This window comes from Ischnura elegans, chromosome 11 (genome assembly GCF_921293095.1).
Source record: "Ischnura elegans chromosome 11, ioIscEleg1.1, whole genome shotgun sequence".
Classification (NCBI taxonomy): domain Eukaryota; kingdom Metazoa; phylum Arthropoda; class Insecta; order Odonata; family Coenagrionidae; genus Ischnura; species Ischnura elegans.
Window position 1 is genome coordinate 60441979 of NC_060256.1, and position 20474 is coordinate 60462452.

Genomic DNA, 20474 nt, shown 5'->3' on the forward strand with positions numbered 1-20474 from the left:
AAGGTGCGTAAAGTATTTTGAGATCTTAATTAATGGGCTGGTAGGTGCCCCGGCGTTTTTGTAGGATATTTCAAAGCCATCTATCGGAATTATTACGAAGTGGGTAATTTTTCTGGTTCTCCAGGTAGTTCCATTATCACACACGTGGAGGCGCCACATTTGCGCCTATATCATATTGGAACTGTTGTAGGAGTCCTATAAGACCTCTCGTATGAGCTCCTTCAGAGTCGTGTGAGGCCGCGAAAAGAATTCCTATACGAGTGCATATGACCTCACGGAGACATCATTATGAGGCCATTTGGGACTCTTTTGTAGGAGTCCTACAAATTCGTCAGACTTCTTTATGACCTCATGCATGAGTCATACGTGTTTACTGGGTAGTTATTTTTTAGGCATCGGCAGTTCAGAATAGTTTTCTTATCTTTCATAAGTTTAAAATACACTACTTTCTGATCTTTCTTTTTGACAAGTATATTTATGTCCATATGTTCATTACTTGTGTTAAGCATGCCATTTAACTCGAAAAAATGATTTTTGTAATATACCTATTCATGGATTTTTGAAAATAGAATGGTGTTGCAGATTGCTTAACCAATCATTTTCTTCTGTCCCTGATGGATTGGCTCCCATAATTAATGAGATTAACATTTGATCCTTGCAATATTTGAATTTTAGTCTGAGGGGAGGCTTGCAAGTATGGTGCTATCGATCCGAATGTACCATGTGGTGTCGATGTTGAATTAGATCAGGATTGCAACCACGTAAGCACAGAGATTACCGGTGCCAGTAAGATCTGCAGTTTCGCATTTTGCAAAATTGCATAAAAATACAAAATATAAGATCATGTGTATCAACACATATAATTATAAACCCATTCTATCATTTGATTACCAATAAATCCTATCACACTTGAGTTATATCTATAAAATTGACGTGGGACTTTTATCTAAAAGTTAAAATTCCCGCCGTTAGGTTGATACAACATGGCGCTCAATCCGAAGAAAGACGAAACAGCTGATTTTTTTGGTTGTCTCTACCGTAGCTCGTCCGGTTCCAGAGGAGGAAAAGTTGGAAGAGCTTCAGTGGGGTCAGCGTGTTTTTACATTTTATTTTCGGGTGTCGAGAATGAGTGGGTCTCAGGGATTCCCCGAATTATCGGGAAGCCTCAGATCCAGGAAAATTGTTAAATATAATCCTGTGTTGAGTGGAATACATCTCACTTGCAAGACAGCGGTCCACGAAGCAGTGCTGGAGTTGTCCTTCGATACCTGACACCGGTTGTATTCTGTGAGTATTAGCTCTTTCTTATCAGCATTCAATTTCGGGCGTTGCCTTTATTTTCTGGGAAGTCCTAGTTTGTGAATATAAGATCCATTTTCATTCATAATTAGACATTACCCTTCGTAGTGCTAAAAATACTTTCGTGCATAAAGAAGCTCGAGAATCATTGTTTTCGCAGGATTGTTTTGCTTTCGTATTTATGTACTTATTTTGGCCTTATAAAGAAATGAATAATTCAGATAGATACACTTAATGTCTGTAGCATTTGTGGAAATTTATAACTATGTTTAATTATTTTCTGTGCTAGATTGTTGAGCTATCCATTGACCTCTGCTTTTGTTATGTAGTAATTTATTATATCAGTTTTTATATTGATGGCTATCCAGCAAACATAATGGACTAGTTTTTCAATGAGTTAGTAGACCGAATAACGGCTCCTATACTGTTATCTTGCTAACATGTTCGTTTGTTGCCGCATACATATATTCTTTTAGTCCTCGTGCGATGGAAGAGTATCTGTAACTTTGATAGTTCATTTTTGTTCATAAAAGCATTACTCTTTACCTCACGCTTCGGCTATGAAGAAATATGTGACAGGAAACGGTGTTTGCTGGTTACATTGAAGGATAATACTAGCCAGTTTAAACAGATGCAAATTGTATTTTAAAAAGGAGGTTATCTTTCACTAACTGGGCCTAAGCGAAATACTCCCTTCCTATATGCTTGCTGAAAATTATACTAGTGATAATATTATTTGTATGTATTTACATCAATGTAATAGCATTTCAGAACCAACTTCATTTAACTCCTCTATTTTTTGTGATATGGACAGTTACTTTTTCGTATCATTCGCCCTAAACTTCTTGTTTTTAATTCTTCCTAAAATTCTTATTCTTTGTAAAAACTTTATTCAATCAGATATTCATCCACAAGTAAGATTACTCCTTATGTAGGTATTTTGCTTTTTGGAATGCTTTACTTTTTCTTATTGTCTTCCCACAACCTTCCTTCAGCTATCATCTCGTTTAATGATAAATGATTACATAAGTATGTACTTTTCTCTGTTCTATTAGCTTATATGGTATCACACAATAATGTGGGATGCTTTCTTAGAACTGGTACTGATATCCTCATGGTGATACACACTTCTGACTTATTGATGTTTAACTATGTTTTTGGAGAAGGCAAGGACTTTACCGCACCTCTAGCCAGATAACATTTAAGGTCATTGCCTTAGAGAAGGTAGCTTGTAGAGAAATCTGGTGTCTGCATTAGCTTGCTGTTAACGGAAGGCACGAAGGGAACTACGGCATATACAACGGACAGAGAACTGCACTTGAAGTGCCCTCCACAAAGCAATCAAGTAGGGATCTCTGTCAAAGTGGAAATTATACATGGCATTGTAAAATTCCTTTGTTGTCTTTTTTGAAATTCATACATTTGTTTTATGAATCAACTTTATGTGCTGGCCTCAGTCTATTTTACCCTCTTATCAGAATATTTCATCAGGCACTGAATTTGGGTTGAAACAAAATAAAATTCATTCTTAAATATCCTTAGCAAAATGTATTTTATAATTCTGTGATTGTTGGTGGTGATTAGGAAAAAAAATTGTGACTAAGCCAAAAAGTATTTGGTAATGCTCATTATAAAACTTATGGAGTGGGAGATTATTTTCTAATTACCAGTTGTAGGTGGTGGTGGATAAGCTGTGGTGGGTTTATTTTTAAAATGTTCATGGTCAACTATGAAATTTTGCGTATGCCTTCAGTATATTAGAGTGGCCCCAGTTATACGACAGTTAATTATGCAGCCTAAGAAGAATTTGTATGAGAATTCAGTGATAGTTAAAGAGTTTTTTGGATAGGTAGATGCTGAAGCGAAAAACTTCCTTTAAGTGGACAGAAAGGTTCATGTGAGTTCATGATTTTTGTACCAATATCTAAGTTGCCATGGCTGAATTTGAGAAGGGGTAACAGGATCACCTGTTCCACTACTGCTCCACTGCTAAGTAGGTGACCTTCTCTACTCTGTGCATTTGGATGATATAAGCTTTTTGGAGGGCTGTGCAATACCCTTCCTGCAATCCCCAGTATATTTATACCGCTCACCCATAAGGGTTTTTGTTTTTCTTGAAAGATAAAATAGCCTGCATTGGGGCCCTGAACCATGATTAGCAGCATCACTGAACTTAGTGGCCTCGGCGGGTGTGGGGTAAAGTCCTCATCTTTCAAACCAAAGGTCGCGGGTTCGAGTCCCGCCTGGGTAGGTAGTACCCACTGTGGACATGGTTGTCTGCGATAGTCATTGTTTCTGCGATAGTCATTGTTACACATTATATCCCCTGATGTAGAAGGCCTTAAAGGAGCTGTTTTCAGGGCGATGAATATAGATTAATAACTGTCTTCCAATTGCCTTTTTTCTATCCTTTGATATTTGATTTATACTTAAAAGTCATACCTAATTATAAACTAGGCTGCTGAGAGTAGTGGCAGGCCCCAGGAAAATGCATTTGTCTTTCTTTCACAGCCTTTCATTGGTTATTTGCTGCAGTTTTTTGCAGACAAGGAAGAAGAGTTGTTTTTTTTTCAAAAATTGTGTAGGAATACAGTTTGTCACTAGCTATTTGAATAGCAATAAACAGTATTTTATGTAAAAAATATCCAAGAGATTAATTTAAAAATTTGATTAAAAGAGATGAGTATTTTTTCTTTAATTTCTTCATACATTCAATGTGATCTGAAAATATTGTGCACGATTGAGGGTATGTAATGATTTATAATGTTATGTATTCCTGAAGCCCCCATTTTTGCTCTATCACAATTTCATGTCCCTGCTTTCTGCCTTCAGTAACCAAGATTAAGGTTTTCCTCTTACATGGGCTTGCACTAGAAAATGTCATTAATGTGACTGCATTTGGGAAACAAATTAGAAGTCATGTATAAACATACAATGGGGGAGTTGGGCTCTACGCCTCTTGTATAAAATGTGAAGGAAAAAATCAATTACCAGTAAAATTATATTGCTCCCAACACTACTTCTGCTTGCACATTAGACTACTCTTAGCTTTGTTTTAAAATCAGTGATATATTGTGTTAGTGGGGTAATTGTTAGGAGACATGATTTTACAGCTAATTGAATATTTCGTTCACATTGTAGGAGGTTAAAGTTTAACGTATATTTGACATTAATTTTTTGTAAGTTGAGACCGGTGAGTGAAGTAATGTGATAATTTTTTCTGTCCAGGAAGATGTTTGCTTGGTCAAAATCTTAGTAAATAAGCTTTTTAGCACATATCAGCGTCGTTAGCTGTGTACATAATTTGTTACCCATGTCCTATGATATTCTTCTTTCTTCTTAATGGCAACTAATATGTAGCCATTCCATTAAAAAAAACTTGCATCCTCTTCCTCCGCCTTTATCTTACTCTTATCCCTCTGAACATCCTTTGGGGTGGAAGATAAGAGATATGCGTTTATCTCTTTTAAATGGCAAGTGTGATTCCACTCTGGTGGAATTTCTCAGCACTGTTGAAAGCATTGCAATATTTCTGATTAAGTATCTCTCCTAATGAAGCTGTAAAAATTCGAACTGTTCATATTAAACATTTGCTTAGGTGGAAAATGGCTGTACATAGTTTATGAGGTTCAGTCATAAATGATATATTTCCCTACTAAGTTGTATCGTATGCAGGTAATATGCTAAATTATGACTTGATCATAGGTTCAAATAAATAGCCTAAAAAAAAATAAGAAAAATCATTTGCATTGGCCGGTATTTCCCCCTCGGACTTAAACCAGGGTTTTCTGGTTGTGACTATCAAGGTATACTCAAGGCAAGGCAAGGTATACTCAAGGCAAGGCTCTTGCTAGTCAGCAGATATTCCTTGAATAACCTCTGATAACCTCTGTATGAATTTAGATCTTCATTTTAATAATCTTTTATTCAGGTATTTAATTTTCTCTTTCCATGATTGCTTAATTTATTACTTAATTTGAAATTGTATTTTCTGAGTGGATTTAATTTTATAATCAAAAGTTTTACAACCTTATCATGACCTTATTCATTTAAAGAGATTTCTTATTTTGTTAATAACTTTAAGTTTCTTATAAAAAGTTATAATTATATAAAATGAGAAAAAGTATGATTAGTAGACAGAACAAAGTTCCTGTAAGCAGTTATGTAGCTATATAGATAGATAGGATAGGTTTGTTCCTTGTGATGATGGGATGGGCCCTATTTACTTTATGGGAGGGACTGGTTTGTGTAAAAAGGCAGGACCAACTGCCCCTCCATATAAAGAGGTAATTTGAACCATAAAGATAAGATAGGGCGATGGAAGGAGGCAGGATGAGATAGTTAAACGCGCTGGTATTTTTTCTCACAGTCACCTGTACACTCATACATGTACATTTTGTGTAGGTGAAAGGTATAGCAAAAGGTTAATGCCCATTTTGCTTCAGTATTTATTAATATGGCTTGTTTTTCCCATGTTTTGCTGTCATTGTACTCCCAAATGAAGGAGTGTCTGTCATGAATCTCTTCTGCTTCTCTCTCAGATGTGATCATGGACATGGAGACTTTAGAGGATGAGGTGGGAATCAGATACAACCTGGTACGAGGTAGGGAGAGATTAATCCTTCCACCTGAGAAATGGAAGTATGTTTGCCAGGCAGTCGACGACTTGGGAACCACTCGGTTGATGTTGGCGGCAAGAGAAGGCTCCAGAGATTACGTTGACTTTCTTCTGAAATGCGGGGCAGAAGTTAATGCGGTGGACAGGAGAGGACTGAGAGCAGTTGATCATTCCTTGGCTGGCAATAATCTGGAAGTGACTCTATTACTTCTTCAATGGGACTCCCTTCTTCCATTTTCCATGAAGGAAGATCCCAATAAAACATTGGATGACCTGAAGAGTGATGGAATTGGACAATTTTTTGTGGAGAGGGATGGATTTCATAAGATGCTAATAGAGGGAACACCAGACTCTGTTGAGGAATATTTGAAGAAAGCTGATAATAAACGTGATGCTCCAAGATATTGGGTCAATTCTCATGGATTATCAGCATTGTATGTAGCTGGTAATGCAGAGAAATTTGATGTTTGGGCTTTGCTTAGAGCCTCAGGTTTTGCATATGCCAACAGTGATGAGGAGGAGTCAATGAAATGCTTTGAGAATGATGATGCTTTCCACTTTGCTATTGGAAAGTATTTTGTTCCACTTACTGGCTGTCATGTGCAGAAGATGGTGGCCAAGTCGATGGTGTATTTAAGGGAAGGAGAAGACTCGGAAGAATTTGGAGAAAAGGTGGAGCAGTACTTTCGGGAAATAGATAAGGTAGAATTTGGGTCTGAAATTCTCATGTGTCTTCAGGATGATGACTCCTTAGAGATAGTATTTGATTTTTCATCTACTGACGTTCAAAATATGCACCCTACAAATATGGTATGTCATATTTATGGATTGACAGACTTGAAGATGGACAGGATATATGTGGCTGCAATGGAATCAAGTGAATTTGATCATTCTGACGTGGTAAGCAATTTGATGCATGAGTTAACCCATCAAGTTCTGGCTCTTGTATTCAAGAATCAAGGACTTCCTTTTAAAATGGGGGACTTGGATACTGAGTTGAAATACCGAGATGTTATTGAGAAGGTAATGTGTGAAGAACGTTTGAAGAAGTGTGACAGGATAATTCAGAGGGCTGCTGGCACACTTCCAGAGATGTCTCTTGAGTTAATTGTTAGAGTCCCTGAGATGATGGTGAAATACATGATTTTAGGCAATGAACTCAGTGAGTCACTAGATGGACTTTGCCAGTTGAGGGAGCAGGCTCCAGAGCTGCTAAATTTCTATGCTGAGTATGTGGCTCCAGCAATCAGACAACACATTTCTGGGAACAGATCAGCCAACATGGTTGCGAGAAGTCAGGTACTTAGGTACTTCAAGTTGTTGTCAACTGTCTATGATAAAAATATCAGTGTCAGTCCTTCCTATGATAAATCTGTCCAGACTTGTCAGCATAACAAGCTGGCTGTAATGAAGGTATCCAACTTGAAACTAGCTGTCAGCCACTTGAAATTGTCCTTTGGAGATGATATAACTGTGGTGGATTGGTCAAAGTTCCAGGCAGCCGGTGAATATTTCAGCTATGCTGTTTGCCGTGGAGAAATAAAGAAATTGGCTCTGGTATGGGATCAGAAAGATCAGCAGCCGTTCTTCTGTCGTGCAACCTCTATTTGTAGTAAATGGGAGTGCATGGCTAGGAAGCTGGAATCATTGGTTCACAGGATAATTTTTGTGATCCCCAAGGAATTTTATTGTCTGCCTAATGGAACTGACATTGACTATGCCTGGAATGACTTGTCAGACACCACTAAGGATTGGATATTGGAAAAGGTGGTTGATTTTGGTGGTTTTTGCACAACCATTCGAAGCTTGATCAGCAGCATGGTGGATACTGAAGACATAGGGAATAATGTGAAGACATTTTTTGGTGTGGATGAAATTTCGACAGTAATTGATGAGCAGGTTCTGTTGGGAAAGCCATTTGAATCATTGCTGCAGAAGAGGAAAGAACTTCTGCACAGTCACCCGGAATGCTTTGTTCCTCGCAAGCTTAGAGTAAGTCGCATTGAGTTTAGCATGGAGTTTTTCAAGAAAAGGACCAAGGATGTTTTTTTCTTTTGCAATGTGGAAGAAAGGTACCTTGTGGAAGCTGGCTTCAACCAGGTGCATGTTTGGGATGGAACAATTGTCCCTGAAGGCATACGTTGCATAATTATTGTTGAGATAACCACTAGTTTGGCTGAGGAGCTCGGAAGGATTTCTGGTAGAATTAGAGGAAATTGGCACTTTGCCCATTTTTTCACTCGGGTGAGAGAGAGATTTATTCATGACTGTTCTCTGAAGTGGTCTCAAGTTTTGGAAAATCCAGAAAATATCAAATGGGAATGCACAGGATATGATATTTTAAAATGCAGCAATTCTGGACAAAGTGAAGCATACGTTATATCTGATGTGCCGGGAAGTGGCAAGTCTGTTTTCATGAATGAGACAGCTCGCATCTTGAAGAAGAAGCAGCCTCATTGCTGGGTTGGAGTAGTTGACCTTCCTCTTCATGAAGAACGGATCAAAAGCTGGAGCGAGGCTGAAATGGTAAGCTATCCTCAAATGGCTGTGGACTTAGTCTATGAATTGTTGAAGGCAGGGAGTACATCCATCGAGAAGAGAGTATTCAACACCCTCTGCCATATCAAAGGAAGAGTTATCATAATTTTTGATGCCTTTGATGAAATATGCCCAAATTACAAACTAAAAGTTATGGCACTCCTTAAGTCTCTGACTCGTGTCATGGATGCAAAGCTGTGTATTGCAACTAGGACCCATGAGTCATCTGATTTGGAAGATGGCCTGTTCACATTGGCATACTCATTTGTTCCTTTTGATCGATCTGAACAAATTAAGTTTCTAGATGCGGAATGGAATGCTTCCCTCAAGATGTTGCCTTGTGAAGAGAGAGCAGAAAAAGTTCACTCTATTACAGCAAGTCTTCAGTCTCACTACGACTCGGTAATTGAATGTGGAATTGCGTCCTTGTTGGAAGACCTCAAAATGCTTGCGAATGTGAGAGAAAAATCTCGCTTTAAGCCAGTTAGTTTTGTGAAGCTTGCTGAGATTTTGATAGCAGGTGGAAAGTTTGTTGCCCAGGGTGAAGTAGATTTCTCAGAAACTCCTCTTCATGCTTGGATGTTTGCATCTGTGGCTTTTGAAGAGAACTTCAACTTTCCAAATTCTTTGAGCCTACCTCAGTTGTACAAAAGGTTTGTTGATTTGAAGATTAAACTTTACAGCAAAGAAAAGGCAAAAGCTCTTGATTATGTTGCTGGAGATAGTAAGGAGGCATTATTCAAGGTGACTGCATATGAATTACTTAAGAAGTTCTCAGTTTTCTATTTCCTAGAAGAAAAAGAACATAAACTGACAATGCATGAACTGCCTCACATACTGCGAATTGGGATTGTTGTCGAAAGATCTGGATCTGTGATGTTTGTTCACAAGACTTTTGGGGAGTACTTGTTCTCCCTTTGGTTGTTAGAAAAGGCCAAGAAAAGAAAAGTGACATTGGCATGGTTGCAGCAGGTGTTGCTTGATGGGAAATTTGAAAAAGTTCGCCAGTTCATTGACAGCCTGTTATGTTCAGAGTATGAAAAGAAGCTGTCTAGAGATTTCGTGGAGTTAAGTGACTGGAAAGTATCGTCCTTATGCAGGTCAGCCATTCCTTCTGTGGACAGGCTTGTTGAGGCTATACAGAAGTGCCTGTACACCAGCATAGTTGAACATCATGAGGGCATTCTTCGCTACTTGTTGGAAAATTCCAGGGAGACAGCTTCAGAAGTGATCTTCAGTACACCTTTGTGGGATATAAAAACCTTGCCAATACAACTGCCTAACGTCCCTGGGATGAAATGCCGGAATTCGATCAACCTTTGTGGCCACTGTATCAAGCAGAGCACAATGCAGGTATATTCCCAGCAGCGACAACTACCACTGCAACACCTTAAACTTCTTTCTTCTTTACTTCGTGTTGTGGAAAATTATAGACTGACATCTTTCCTAAACCGTTTCATAGCAGAAGATGGATTGTGGTGGATGGGTATCAGTGAATCATCTCTTTGGAAGGAAACAGCAGGAAAAGAACATTTTGTTGCTATGTTCGACTATCTTGCCAAGCATGGAAATGCCTTTCCAGTGACAATGAAGGAGAATATCTTTGACAATGGGGAACTCATTACCAATATTGCTGTCCATGCATTTTTTGCTCTTGTTTCACTTTCCAATATTGTCTTCAGTAATGAAAGCTTTCTGGAATACATTTCAGAGAAGGATAGCTTTTCCCTTGCTTGGAAGGGTGTTATTGAAAAGTGCGGTGTGGATGAAGTCCAGGGGATGTGGAGATACTTGGAGAAAAGGCTAGTCACCAGTGGAAGGAGGAAAGAGTTTCTGAGCAGGAAAGATAGAAAGGAAAGAGGCCCCTTGTTTGCTGCCTTTAGGAACTTTTCTCATCCCAACACTCTTCCTTTTGTTTGGCAATTGTTCCAGGATGAATTGAATGAAAGTGAATGCAAAAAGTTCTTGTTTGATGGCTTTTCTGGTGTGCAGGACCCATATACAACAGTCTCGGAGGCTTTTGTGGATTGGCTGCAGGGTCTCTTTAGCTCAGGCTACCTAAATGTGATGGAAGTTGCTCAGCTGTTGCTGAGCACTGACAAATCAGGAAGTCAGTACTTCTTGTTGAGCTTCCACAACTATCAGTCCCCTCGTGTGGTGTACATGCTTCAGGAAATTCTCTTTGCTGGCTGTAATAGTTTCAAGGAAGTCATGCAGAGTATGGGGGTACAGTGTGTTGACCTTGCTCCCTTGTGCTTCAAGTCCACTAGTTGGTTGAGAATCGATGAGTCATTTGAATCAGTCATTCAGGCTGGGTATTCTAAGTTCTTTGATGCCATGGCACAGTACCATCCGTTTGTTGTGGCAGTGAATTGTGACCATAAAGGATACCTAACCAACACTTTCCACTGGAATAAGGTGAGGGTCAAGGGAATCATGTTGAAAGCATATGTTGTGTTGCTCTGGAGGCAATTGTGTCTTGTGCACAGGATATTGGGGAAGGAGTATGTTTTGAGGTTCCTGAAGAAGGAGTGGTCATCTATCTACTTCCTGTTCCCTGAAGTGTTAATGCAGGCGGGCTGTGGAGAAAATATTTTGAGAAAGACAGATTCAATTCTTCTCTCCAGTTTTATCTCCGTTGTGTCCAGCATTTTGTCAAAGGCAGAGGTGGCTGAACTTCTCTTCAGCATTGATTGTGACCGCAGGGACACTGGCTTCCATTGGGCCATGTTTCAGGATGATGCATGGGCCTTCCTGGCTCTGTATGATGGTGCACGGTGGGCAGTCGGAGAGGATGCATTGTGGATGGTACATTCAGTGCCTTTGGATGATGTGACTGAGACAGTTCTTGAAGTTCTTCAAAAGAAATCTGCTCTGTTTGATCATGTTTGAAGGTAATTATATTTTCATATACGTATTTTGAATCCCATAATTATATTTTATATTTTTTACTCATATTTTATACATAACTAGCGGGCCACCTGGTGTTCCTCGGGTAGGAAAGTACCCAGATAAGTGGGAAACTTACTTGGATTTCATGATCATATAGGATTTTCGTTTCCTTTCCCTCCCCCTCGGTCTTTCAGCATGAAGAGGTGTGCCTTCCCAGCAGGGTGACTAACTGTAGAAGTTGTATGGTGTGATGTAACAAATGGTTATGAGAAAATGACGCACAGGACGTGTTGAACACAACTGAAAGTAGCAATTGGGGTTTGGGAGCATGAAATGTCCTATTTATTAATTTTCTTTGCAATCCATGCAGCCATATGGAAACAAATGATAGACAAACATATAGATATCATCTTTTACTTATATAAAAGATAAATAACCCTCTTTAAGGCCATTGGAAGTTAGGGTAAGGTCCAGGGGATCAAATCCCCTGAAATTTTTGGAATTTATAGACTTAGTTAATACCCCTTCTTTCAAATAATTACTTCCTTCAAGTCTCCCACCTCTTCAATACCTCTTTTGAACGCAGCCAAAATACTCAAATTGCCTGCAGCATAACTTGGTGAAAGTTCTTAATATTGAAATGAAAAACTTGCCAATTTCTCATCAATAATTTTTAATATTACTGGTTTTATCACTTAGTGGAAGCCTCCTGTCTGATTCAGGAAAATATTGAAACAAACAAGCCAAAGTGTCCAATAGTATCATCATTATTGTGGTGGGCGGTACAACCTTTGGAGTATGTGGAAAAGAACTTTTTTAGTTGTCAAAATTTCTCATCCCCTACTGTGTAAATCCACCAGAAATGGGCCAGTGTGTGGTAAAATATTTTACAATTTAATTTTTTAAAGTATGTATCAAATTGTAGGCTTAAGAGCTGCACAAATATTATTTTTTATTATGTGCGAGTCTCAAAGTTCTCGTTGATATTTTACTCAAATCTTGCCTTTTTTCTGCCGTTTGGCATCAAAACAGAATTTTCTCTGTGTTGATGAGTTGCCAGCATATCCCTGGCCTCTAGGGTGAAGAAATATCTTTAAACTTGTTATTAATGTAGTATTAATTATTTATAATACAATAATTTTCCTGTAAATGGCAAATGATGTCTGTATTTAAATATGCTGTGACATTTGTAAGTCAACTCAAGATTGGTTCGTGGCTTGTATCAATTTTTGATAAATTCTTTTTAAGTTATCACAAAAGAAATGGGTGTTTCACCCTATAGAGTGGAATGTTTACCTTTCAAATAAACTTTTGGTAAAGAAGACTTGCTACCTACCCAAAAGTCTTTTTATGCACAATTATCTTGACTAATGTTTCTAGAAGTTCCTCCTCTTCATTCAATTTTGCTTTTTTTTATAAATTCATTTGTTTTTTTTCCCTAGGTTTTCCCCATTCAGCTGACAAGTAATAATTATGAAAAAACTTCATTGCTTATGTACCCTATGACCCCAAGAGGCTTTGAGGAATGAATCCTTTGGTGGAACCCTGCATTTTGAAGAGAAACTCCCCAGTATGAAACTGGTCTATGAAGAGAGGATTTTGAGAAAGTTGAGGTTCGGCTTAAGAGCATTCTGGACTGTGCTTCCTATTGTTATCCTAATCTATTGGAGGTGAATGTTTTAAGGGTTGATGGCCTCTATTACATTGCCTGTGCCTGCAATGACTTCATGTGTGATTCCCAGCCATTCTCATATATCTTGGCTTTCATCATCTCTGAAGCAGCCTGAGAGAATTGCTGGCAAATGACAAACAGGTGAGCAGTTTCATTTGAATCAATAATTTTTGGCTAGGATCACCTCCAATGGTACAACCCTTTGCACCTTTGTGTTGTGACTATAAAACCCAGTGTGAAATATTAAATTATATATGAGAATAGAGGTTTTAGGTGTCTTATTTGTTTTTTTACTTGGTCATGTTTGATGCTTATTAGGTTTGAATATAGCCAAATGATACAGTTTGGTATTATACAGGGTGTTCCATTTATCTTGACCACCTAAAGACTTATTCAAAAATGTATCACAGTGGACCATTAACATAAAGACAGGGTTATGAAAAATGACTGACTCACTAGCGCTTAGTGCAGGTACCCAGGTATTGGAACTACTCCACTTGCTGATGTTGACAGTGAACAAATAAAAACATAGTAAATTGCACACCAGTCATTGACTTGACTTGGTTTTATTTTACCTGGCCCGAGTGAGGCCACAATCCGGCCCCCTCTTCCCCCGGACCAGGGCCAACCAGAGTCAACCATCGTACGTTGAATTGCCGAATAAAAAATATAGGGTGCCATTTAAAAAAGACATACCGCTGTTCATATCTTTGTAAATAACAAAGCTACTAGGAAGGCAGTCATGCTGATTAATGTCCCCCTGACGGCTAATAAACATTTGCTTGACACATTTTTGAATTTGCATCTGGAGAAAAAGTTATTTCGGGTGGTCAAGATAAATGGGACACCCTGTATAATGCATTTTGTGATATGTATATATTTTTGGTTTGTGGAACTTATTCCTATTTTTTTAACTGTATATTAATATTGAAATCTGTGAAAGTGATTTTTAATTGATTATGTTGATATATCGCAGTTAGGTAAAGTAGGTCAGTTTCCATGGATTATCATGGGAAATTAGAAGTGAATGCTTTATTCTTACATTGTTAGAAATTTCAATTACTTGGGTGTTTTGACCATGCAGATATGAAAGTGGTAATGCTTGTTGCAAGTGTATTATTTTGCTTTATTTGCATGCCAGTTGCAGTAGTTACCCGATAATGAGTGCAAAAAAGTAGTAATAATCAATCATAAAAACCTCTAATGGTACCCGAGTCTTTCTGAGGTAGATATGAAGGTAGCATCTTTTTTTGCTGGCTGTAGAACAGATGTTACATGGTTGGGCTAATTATTCTCAATTACTCATTTTTGAACAGCTCAGGGTATGTTTTTTAGAACTTTATCACATTTCTTTGGGTTTTCAAAAGCCTAAGAATCAGTATCTTGATTCAGAATAATGGGAATATGTAAATCAATTGTGTAGTTTTTGTGGAAATGTTGAAATTTTAATCTTATGCTATGCTATGCTATGATTGGAACCAGTATATTAGAAGGACGAAAAACACTCCTTTAAAATTGTAGTGAGGAGGTATCAGGTTTCCTGAAAATGTGTTTTTGTTCTTTTCAGTGTTCGGGATGGACCCATCGGTGCACACTTGTGGTTGTTACATTCCAACTGAAGAGCGAGAATGGCAATAGGATTTTATCATAGAACTATTATTAGAAATCCCCTCTTTTTATGGCTGTCTCTCTTCTCTAATGGGATTTAATTAGCAATTTTTAAATGCCACTGAGAAAAATGCCCCCCTGAGGAGTTTTTTTTGCAATTGGTTGGGCTATGTGTACTTCAACAATTAAATATATATTACATTGATAAATTGCAAATATTAAATGAGGAAGATTTCAAGAAATGGCTTAACTTATGCTAACATTGGCATAATACCTTCCTCAGGTGTAATAGGAATAGGTATATTCATTATGTACCCCTGTTATAAGAGCTTAATGATCATTTGAAAGTCTTGTCCCCATTTGCTCATTGTTTAATGAATGTCCTGTGAATGTGTTTGAAATTGATCTTCGTTTGAGTGAGTGTAGGTCCTGTGATTTTCAAGCTGTAATCAAAAATGTATTTTTATGATAAATAAATACTACTTCAAGCATGAAATGAATATTCTAAAACCTCAATTATTCCATCTATGCTCTCAAATGGGAAATTTCATATTGGTTGGAGGATGAAGTTGATAATCATCAATTTGAGTTAAACTTTTAACTCAGATGTGTATGTCACTTGCCAAAATATGCCGGTGAAAATCTGTGGTTTGCCCTAAAGGAAATTTTGGAGATTAAACCCAAACTGATAAGCTTGATCTTCAGTACGAATTAGATGCGAAGTGCCTGTTGGGTAGTAATTTCATTAGATTCCATGGATTTACCGCGATCCCCTCCTGAAAGGGGCTTCTTTTTACGGTTTTTGTAACGCGGAGAGCTTGCACTCCAGTCAATCCCAAATGCTATGGTTGGTTTCAAAGATTGTCTTCTTTTTCCGTAGGGCTGTTACCTTCTGTTATAATTGAATGCCGAGTGTGATCGTTCCCCTACGCCACCGTAGACTACTGTTATAGAAAATAATAAGTTATTCTTGCACTTGGCAAAAAAAGATGAAATTTGTACATTATACCTGTATTCACCCCCAGAAATGTACAGCTTACATTAGCACGTATCTGTAAAATGGGAATTGAGTAGTGAAGACAAAGGATATTTGGATTTAATTTAGATTACTTTGGATAAATATCTAAGATTATTCTTTTAACCATTTCTAATTATACGGAGAGGTATTTTGAAATTACTGTCATATAATTGTTTAATACGCTGGTTACGCCAAGACTCCGGTTACGCCCACTTGTTTAATCCAACGCTTGTCATCCGTCTTTTTTATTTTGAATGCGGGGTATCATGAATATTACAAAAGAGGATCCTCAAGTCGACCTACAAAAATTTCCTTGTCCACCGCGCATTTAAATGGGCTTACAAAAGTCGCCACTCGCGTCGCTGACGGACAAATTGATCCAAGTTTACCGAGGAAATAAGATATAGATCATGGGTATTGACCGTAATCAATATAATGATGATGTGATCTGTCAATTAAATCACTTTTCAATACTATTTATTGCAAAAGCAGACATTATTTCCAAATATCGGGAAAAAATGGATCGTATTGCACCAATCACAGCGCCGCGGACCTTTTTGAAAACCGATTAAAATGCGGCAAAAGTGGCGAGAAAAATCAGCCTTTCAAGGCTTGGAATGAGGTCTCCCCTATGCAGTTCCCATGCTGGGTATGGTTAGTTTGCCTTTTTTACTACGTATGAATTCGTCAGTGCAGTTTGATTAATTGCTGTGTGTCATGTATGGCCGTGTATATTCGCGGAGTGATCTCGGTTGTGGACATTAAGAAATCAGTTTGGCGTGAAACCGCGTTTTTGTGAGTTTAAGTGAAAACCGAGCGGTGACTCAATATGCTTACAACGGGAGAACTTTGTCCTCAAGAAGGTCTTCATACCTCGGTGTAACTGTGGTTGCTGCGTCATCGAATCGTGTATTGACTTGGTCAGCTTGGTGTTTGCCACGTTCATTATGTGTGGATGGAGTGTATTTGATAAAGAATCCTGCACGCTGTCTTTTTGACTCATCTATGGTAAGAGGTTAACAAGATTTCTAAATGGCATTTTGTTCTTGTTTGCATCAATTGGTGACCATTAGCACCTGTTATACGGTGGCTGTCGAATGTCCGAGGTGAGTAAAATTCGTGTGCCGCAGATTCTTGGGCGTTTTGTGACGACTTGTGTTTTGCCAGTCATAGAATACATAATGATGGTAGTGATTTGGTTGAATCCAGGAATGATAATTAGATATTTAATAGTTTTTAGTTTAATAGTTTGGGGTACGGGGGCACGTGCCCCCCCCCCCCCAGGCGTTTGAAAAATATGCAACATTTTTAATTCAGTCCCAATATCATTGCGCTCGTTTTGTATTTCGAGGTATCCCTGCGCCCCCCCAAAACAAAATCCTGGATACGGCCTTGCATGTGCCCCTCTCCAGAAAGAAATCCCGGATCGTCCTAATATACAGTCGTTTGTTACCCAGCCGCCAAGTTAAGTAATACGATAATTTAAAATTAACTCGTGTTTGATGTTAAGAAAATCATATTGCATCCTCAGGTGGAAAATTATGAATAATTTCATATTTTTATTCAACACGAACTGCATTCAAAATATATATGTATTTTTTGCATCGTGGCCAAAACAAGGATGCAGAGTTCTGGTCAAAGGATGGGCTTCAGTGCGTCATCTTCAGTGCGATGCGTTGTGGGCATTCGCCGTAAGAGGAATAAAAATTGGGGGGGATAAGGGGAGGCTTAAGCCCCCTAGGTACGTGCCTGGCCATGCACCCACTTCGTGAAATTTTGGTGGGGAGTGCATAAAATTCAGCCCTTTATGATGTTAATGCCAGAGTGCATATCAAAAGTTACTGGAGTCCATGCAGAGCTATTTGTACCATGGTGGGTGTTATTACAGGGAGTGAGTACTTCGTGGTAGCACGTCAGCGAAAATCTCATTTTTTCCCTATTATCTCGTGCTGCAATTTCACTTGTAAAACCTCTCGTAAATTCTAACCCTCTCTTGGTGGCAGTATTAAAGGTTTATGCGGCACAATAAAGTTTCATCCAATTGCATATGAATGACGAAATTATTCGTTGTTCTGGACTGTTCTGACTCGTGTGTGTGTGTGCGTTATTATGTCGTAAAAATTGTCATGTACAATGTAACGGGCAATCGGTGGCGGAACATTCGCGTTGTGACGTTCATTAAACAGATAGGTACACTTGCCACAGGAGCAGAATATTCACATTTTTCAAGTTTAGCTCTTTTAATTGACTGATTTTTTCCCCATTGCTGCATGTAGGCTCAGGTATCACGGTACTTATACCCTCTGACTTTAATGGCTTGTTTTGTAAAAGCTGCAGTAGATTTGTATCGTAAACTTTGTGGCGAACCTTCGTTCAAGCCTCCTGACTTTATTTTCGCCTTTTCACCCTATTTTCGCATTGCCAATAACTCAACTATTGATGATAGCGGTCTGAAAATCGGTTAAAATGCCGTCGGAATCGAGTCTTTGAACGTACTTGTAAATGCGGCGCTGTCCAATAAAGCATCTGAAATGTGTTCGATAGATTTTATGTTGCTCATATCATTATTTGAGGTATTCCGATGGTTCAAGTTTGCTCGCATGGTATTGGATCAGGTTTATTCATATGTATTCCGTCGATTTAGGGTCATGAATACCCATCGTCACTTGCTTAGACCCTAGTAGTTAGGGGCAGTGGCGCAGCGAGGGGAGGGGGGGGGGTTTGGGGATAAACCCCCCCAGAGCTCAGAGAAATTTTCAAGTTTAATCCATTTTACTTATTTGGATCAGTATTAATTATAACAGAGTGTTAGGATTTATCAAGTATTCCTCAGAGAGCCGTAAAACTCACCATTTTGAACCATTATTCTTAATTTTTTTTCTGAAGGACGGCCCCCGCAACTCCTGCTTACCCTGGCGGGTATGCAATACCCCCACACTCCTAAGTATTACTTGCGCCTAAAACCCCCTAGCCTTCATTCATAGCTGCGCCCCTGGTTAGGGGCGTATGAAACATTTAGCGACCATCCACCATTCCCTCCCTGAAATTCGGTCTAAACCCGGTAGTTCTCTTAACGTTTCGTTCTATCTATAAATATTATACTGCTCTTCTTCTCCCTTCCCCGTTAACTTGATATTAATTCTTCTAAAACAGTTTTCAGCATACTCTCCCCGCTTTTGACTTTTTCCCTTCAAACCTTTTCGTCTGCTTGGAAAATCTCCTCTTTTAGTGTCCTCTCATTCCCCGCCATGCGCAGCACTTCATCGTATGGTATTGTTTCCGTCCATTTCGTATTCTCTAAGCTCCTCCTCACTCTTATCTCGAACGCCTTCAGTCCTTTATCTACATCGGCATCTTCGTTCAATTTTCCCTATTTTCTCACACTCTCATGAGCAATTAGTCATTCACGCGCTATATCCATTGGATTTGTTGTCTCGGGTTGCTTTTCAAGGATGGAAATTAATTGATAACTTAGAACCTTAAAAACATATGTATTCTCTGAAGGCAAATTCACAAAATGAAACTTATATTTAAAAATAAGCAAACAAAAATACATATGGTAACTAAAAAAATAAACTTTGACTTTGCATTAAAATATATTCCAACGAGATTATCATCAATTCTTCTGTAACAACACACATGGTTCGACTATATTGGTTCCGCCCTTGATTCCTCTGCTGCTGTTATCGTCAGTGATTGACTGCCTCAGAAGAATGCTCCAAGTATGAGTTCTGATGAATTATTTTGTAACTTCAATAAAAGATATTGTTATATGGAGCGTTCAACTAATTCTGAGCATAAAACGAAGTTATTAAAGCATTATAAATTATAGCTCTATCACTCACTCGGTGATTCAGCCCTGAGGTAAGTGCTGATAGGTGAGGGTAGAACTTACCCTAGATTAAGGCACAGTTATGTGTCATACATACATTATGGGTGGCAAGGATAAGTTCCTTTCAATGAGCCGCATCGCACTTCGAAGAATTTTGTTCCGGGTTGTCCTTTGGCTTCTCCTGGGATTTGAACTTAGAACTCTTCGGTACCCTAACGGTTTCCATAATGGGCTAATACGCTCCCTTATACATTAAAATAATGAGTTTACTGTCGCCAATTACTGCAAAAATTGAAAACTTCCTGCATTTGGAGATAGAAGCGAGAGCTCCCCATTAAAAACTGCTTAATTACTGCCCAAGCATTCAGATAAACACTTAGTTTAAAAATTCTGTCGATTCGTTCTTGCTTGAGGGGGTGTGTCCATGTGGGCACGCTAGCCGTTCCGGCCACCGGTCTGCATTATGCAGATAAATCACTCGTACCGTCATAATTCTCATTTTTATGGAGTGATACGACATATATACTTATCTACATTTACCTACCCATAATACTTCTTTTTTTTGTCAATTTGAAGTAAGTTGAGGTCATTATACCTTATTTTTGCTCCACATAACTAACCCTTTTTTATTCGTTGCTTTCTCAACGTAGCTTGGAATTGCGAGAAAACGCGAACGATAATAGAACGGGATAATTTGCCGTCTCACGTCCATATTTTCTCGTATTCTTTCTAGCAATAGGGTGGTTTCCTATTATTTTTTTATTGCCTAAATCGAAAGATTATTTACTCCTGGAGTACGTATTTCACGATTTTAGATTTTTAAATGACGATATCTATTTTTCGCGATTAAATGAAAAGTGAACATTTTTAAGCGCGAAAACGTGACGGATAAGTATGAATGCTGGGAAAACTCCGTGTGACGTATTTCTGGTTTCCGCTGCTGCAAGTGAGGTGACCTTGGGGCGAGGCTTTCAGCGCTTATACGACGCAGGATGCT

General features: G+C 38.5%; 1 protein-coding gene across 1 annotated transcript; it reads left to right on the forward strand.

The window, feature by feature from the left end:
• Positions 1-1067: 1067 nt before the first annotated feature.
• LOC124168015 lies at positions 1068-15127 on the forward strand. The gene is made up of 4 exons (XM_046546096.1): positions 1068-1287; positions 5841-11349; positions 12790-13160; positions 14587-15127. Exon 2 carries the CDS (start codon positions 5849-5851, stop codon positions 11345-11347), a length of 5499 nt encoding a protein of 1832 aa, XP_046402052.1. The 5' UTR covers positions 1068-1287; positions 5841-5848; the 3' UTR covers positions 11348-11349; positions 12790-13160; positions 14587-15127.
• The last annotated feature ends 5347 nt before the right edge of the window (positions 15128-20474 follow it).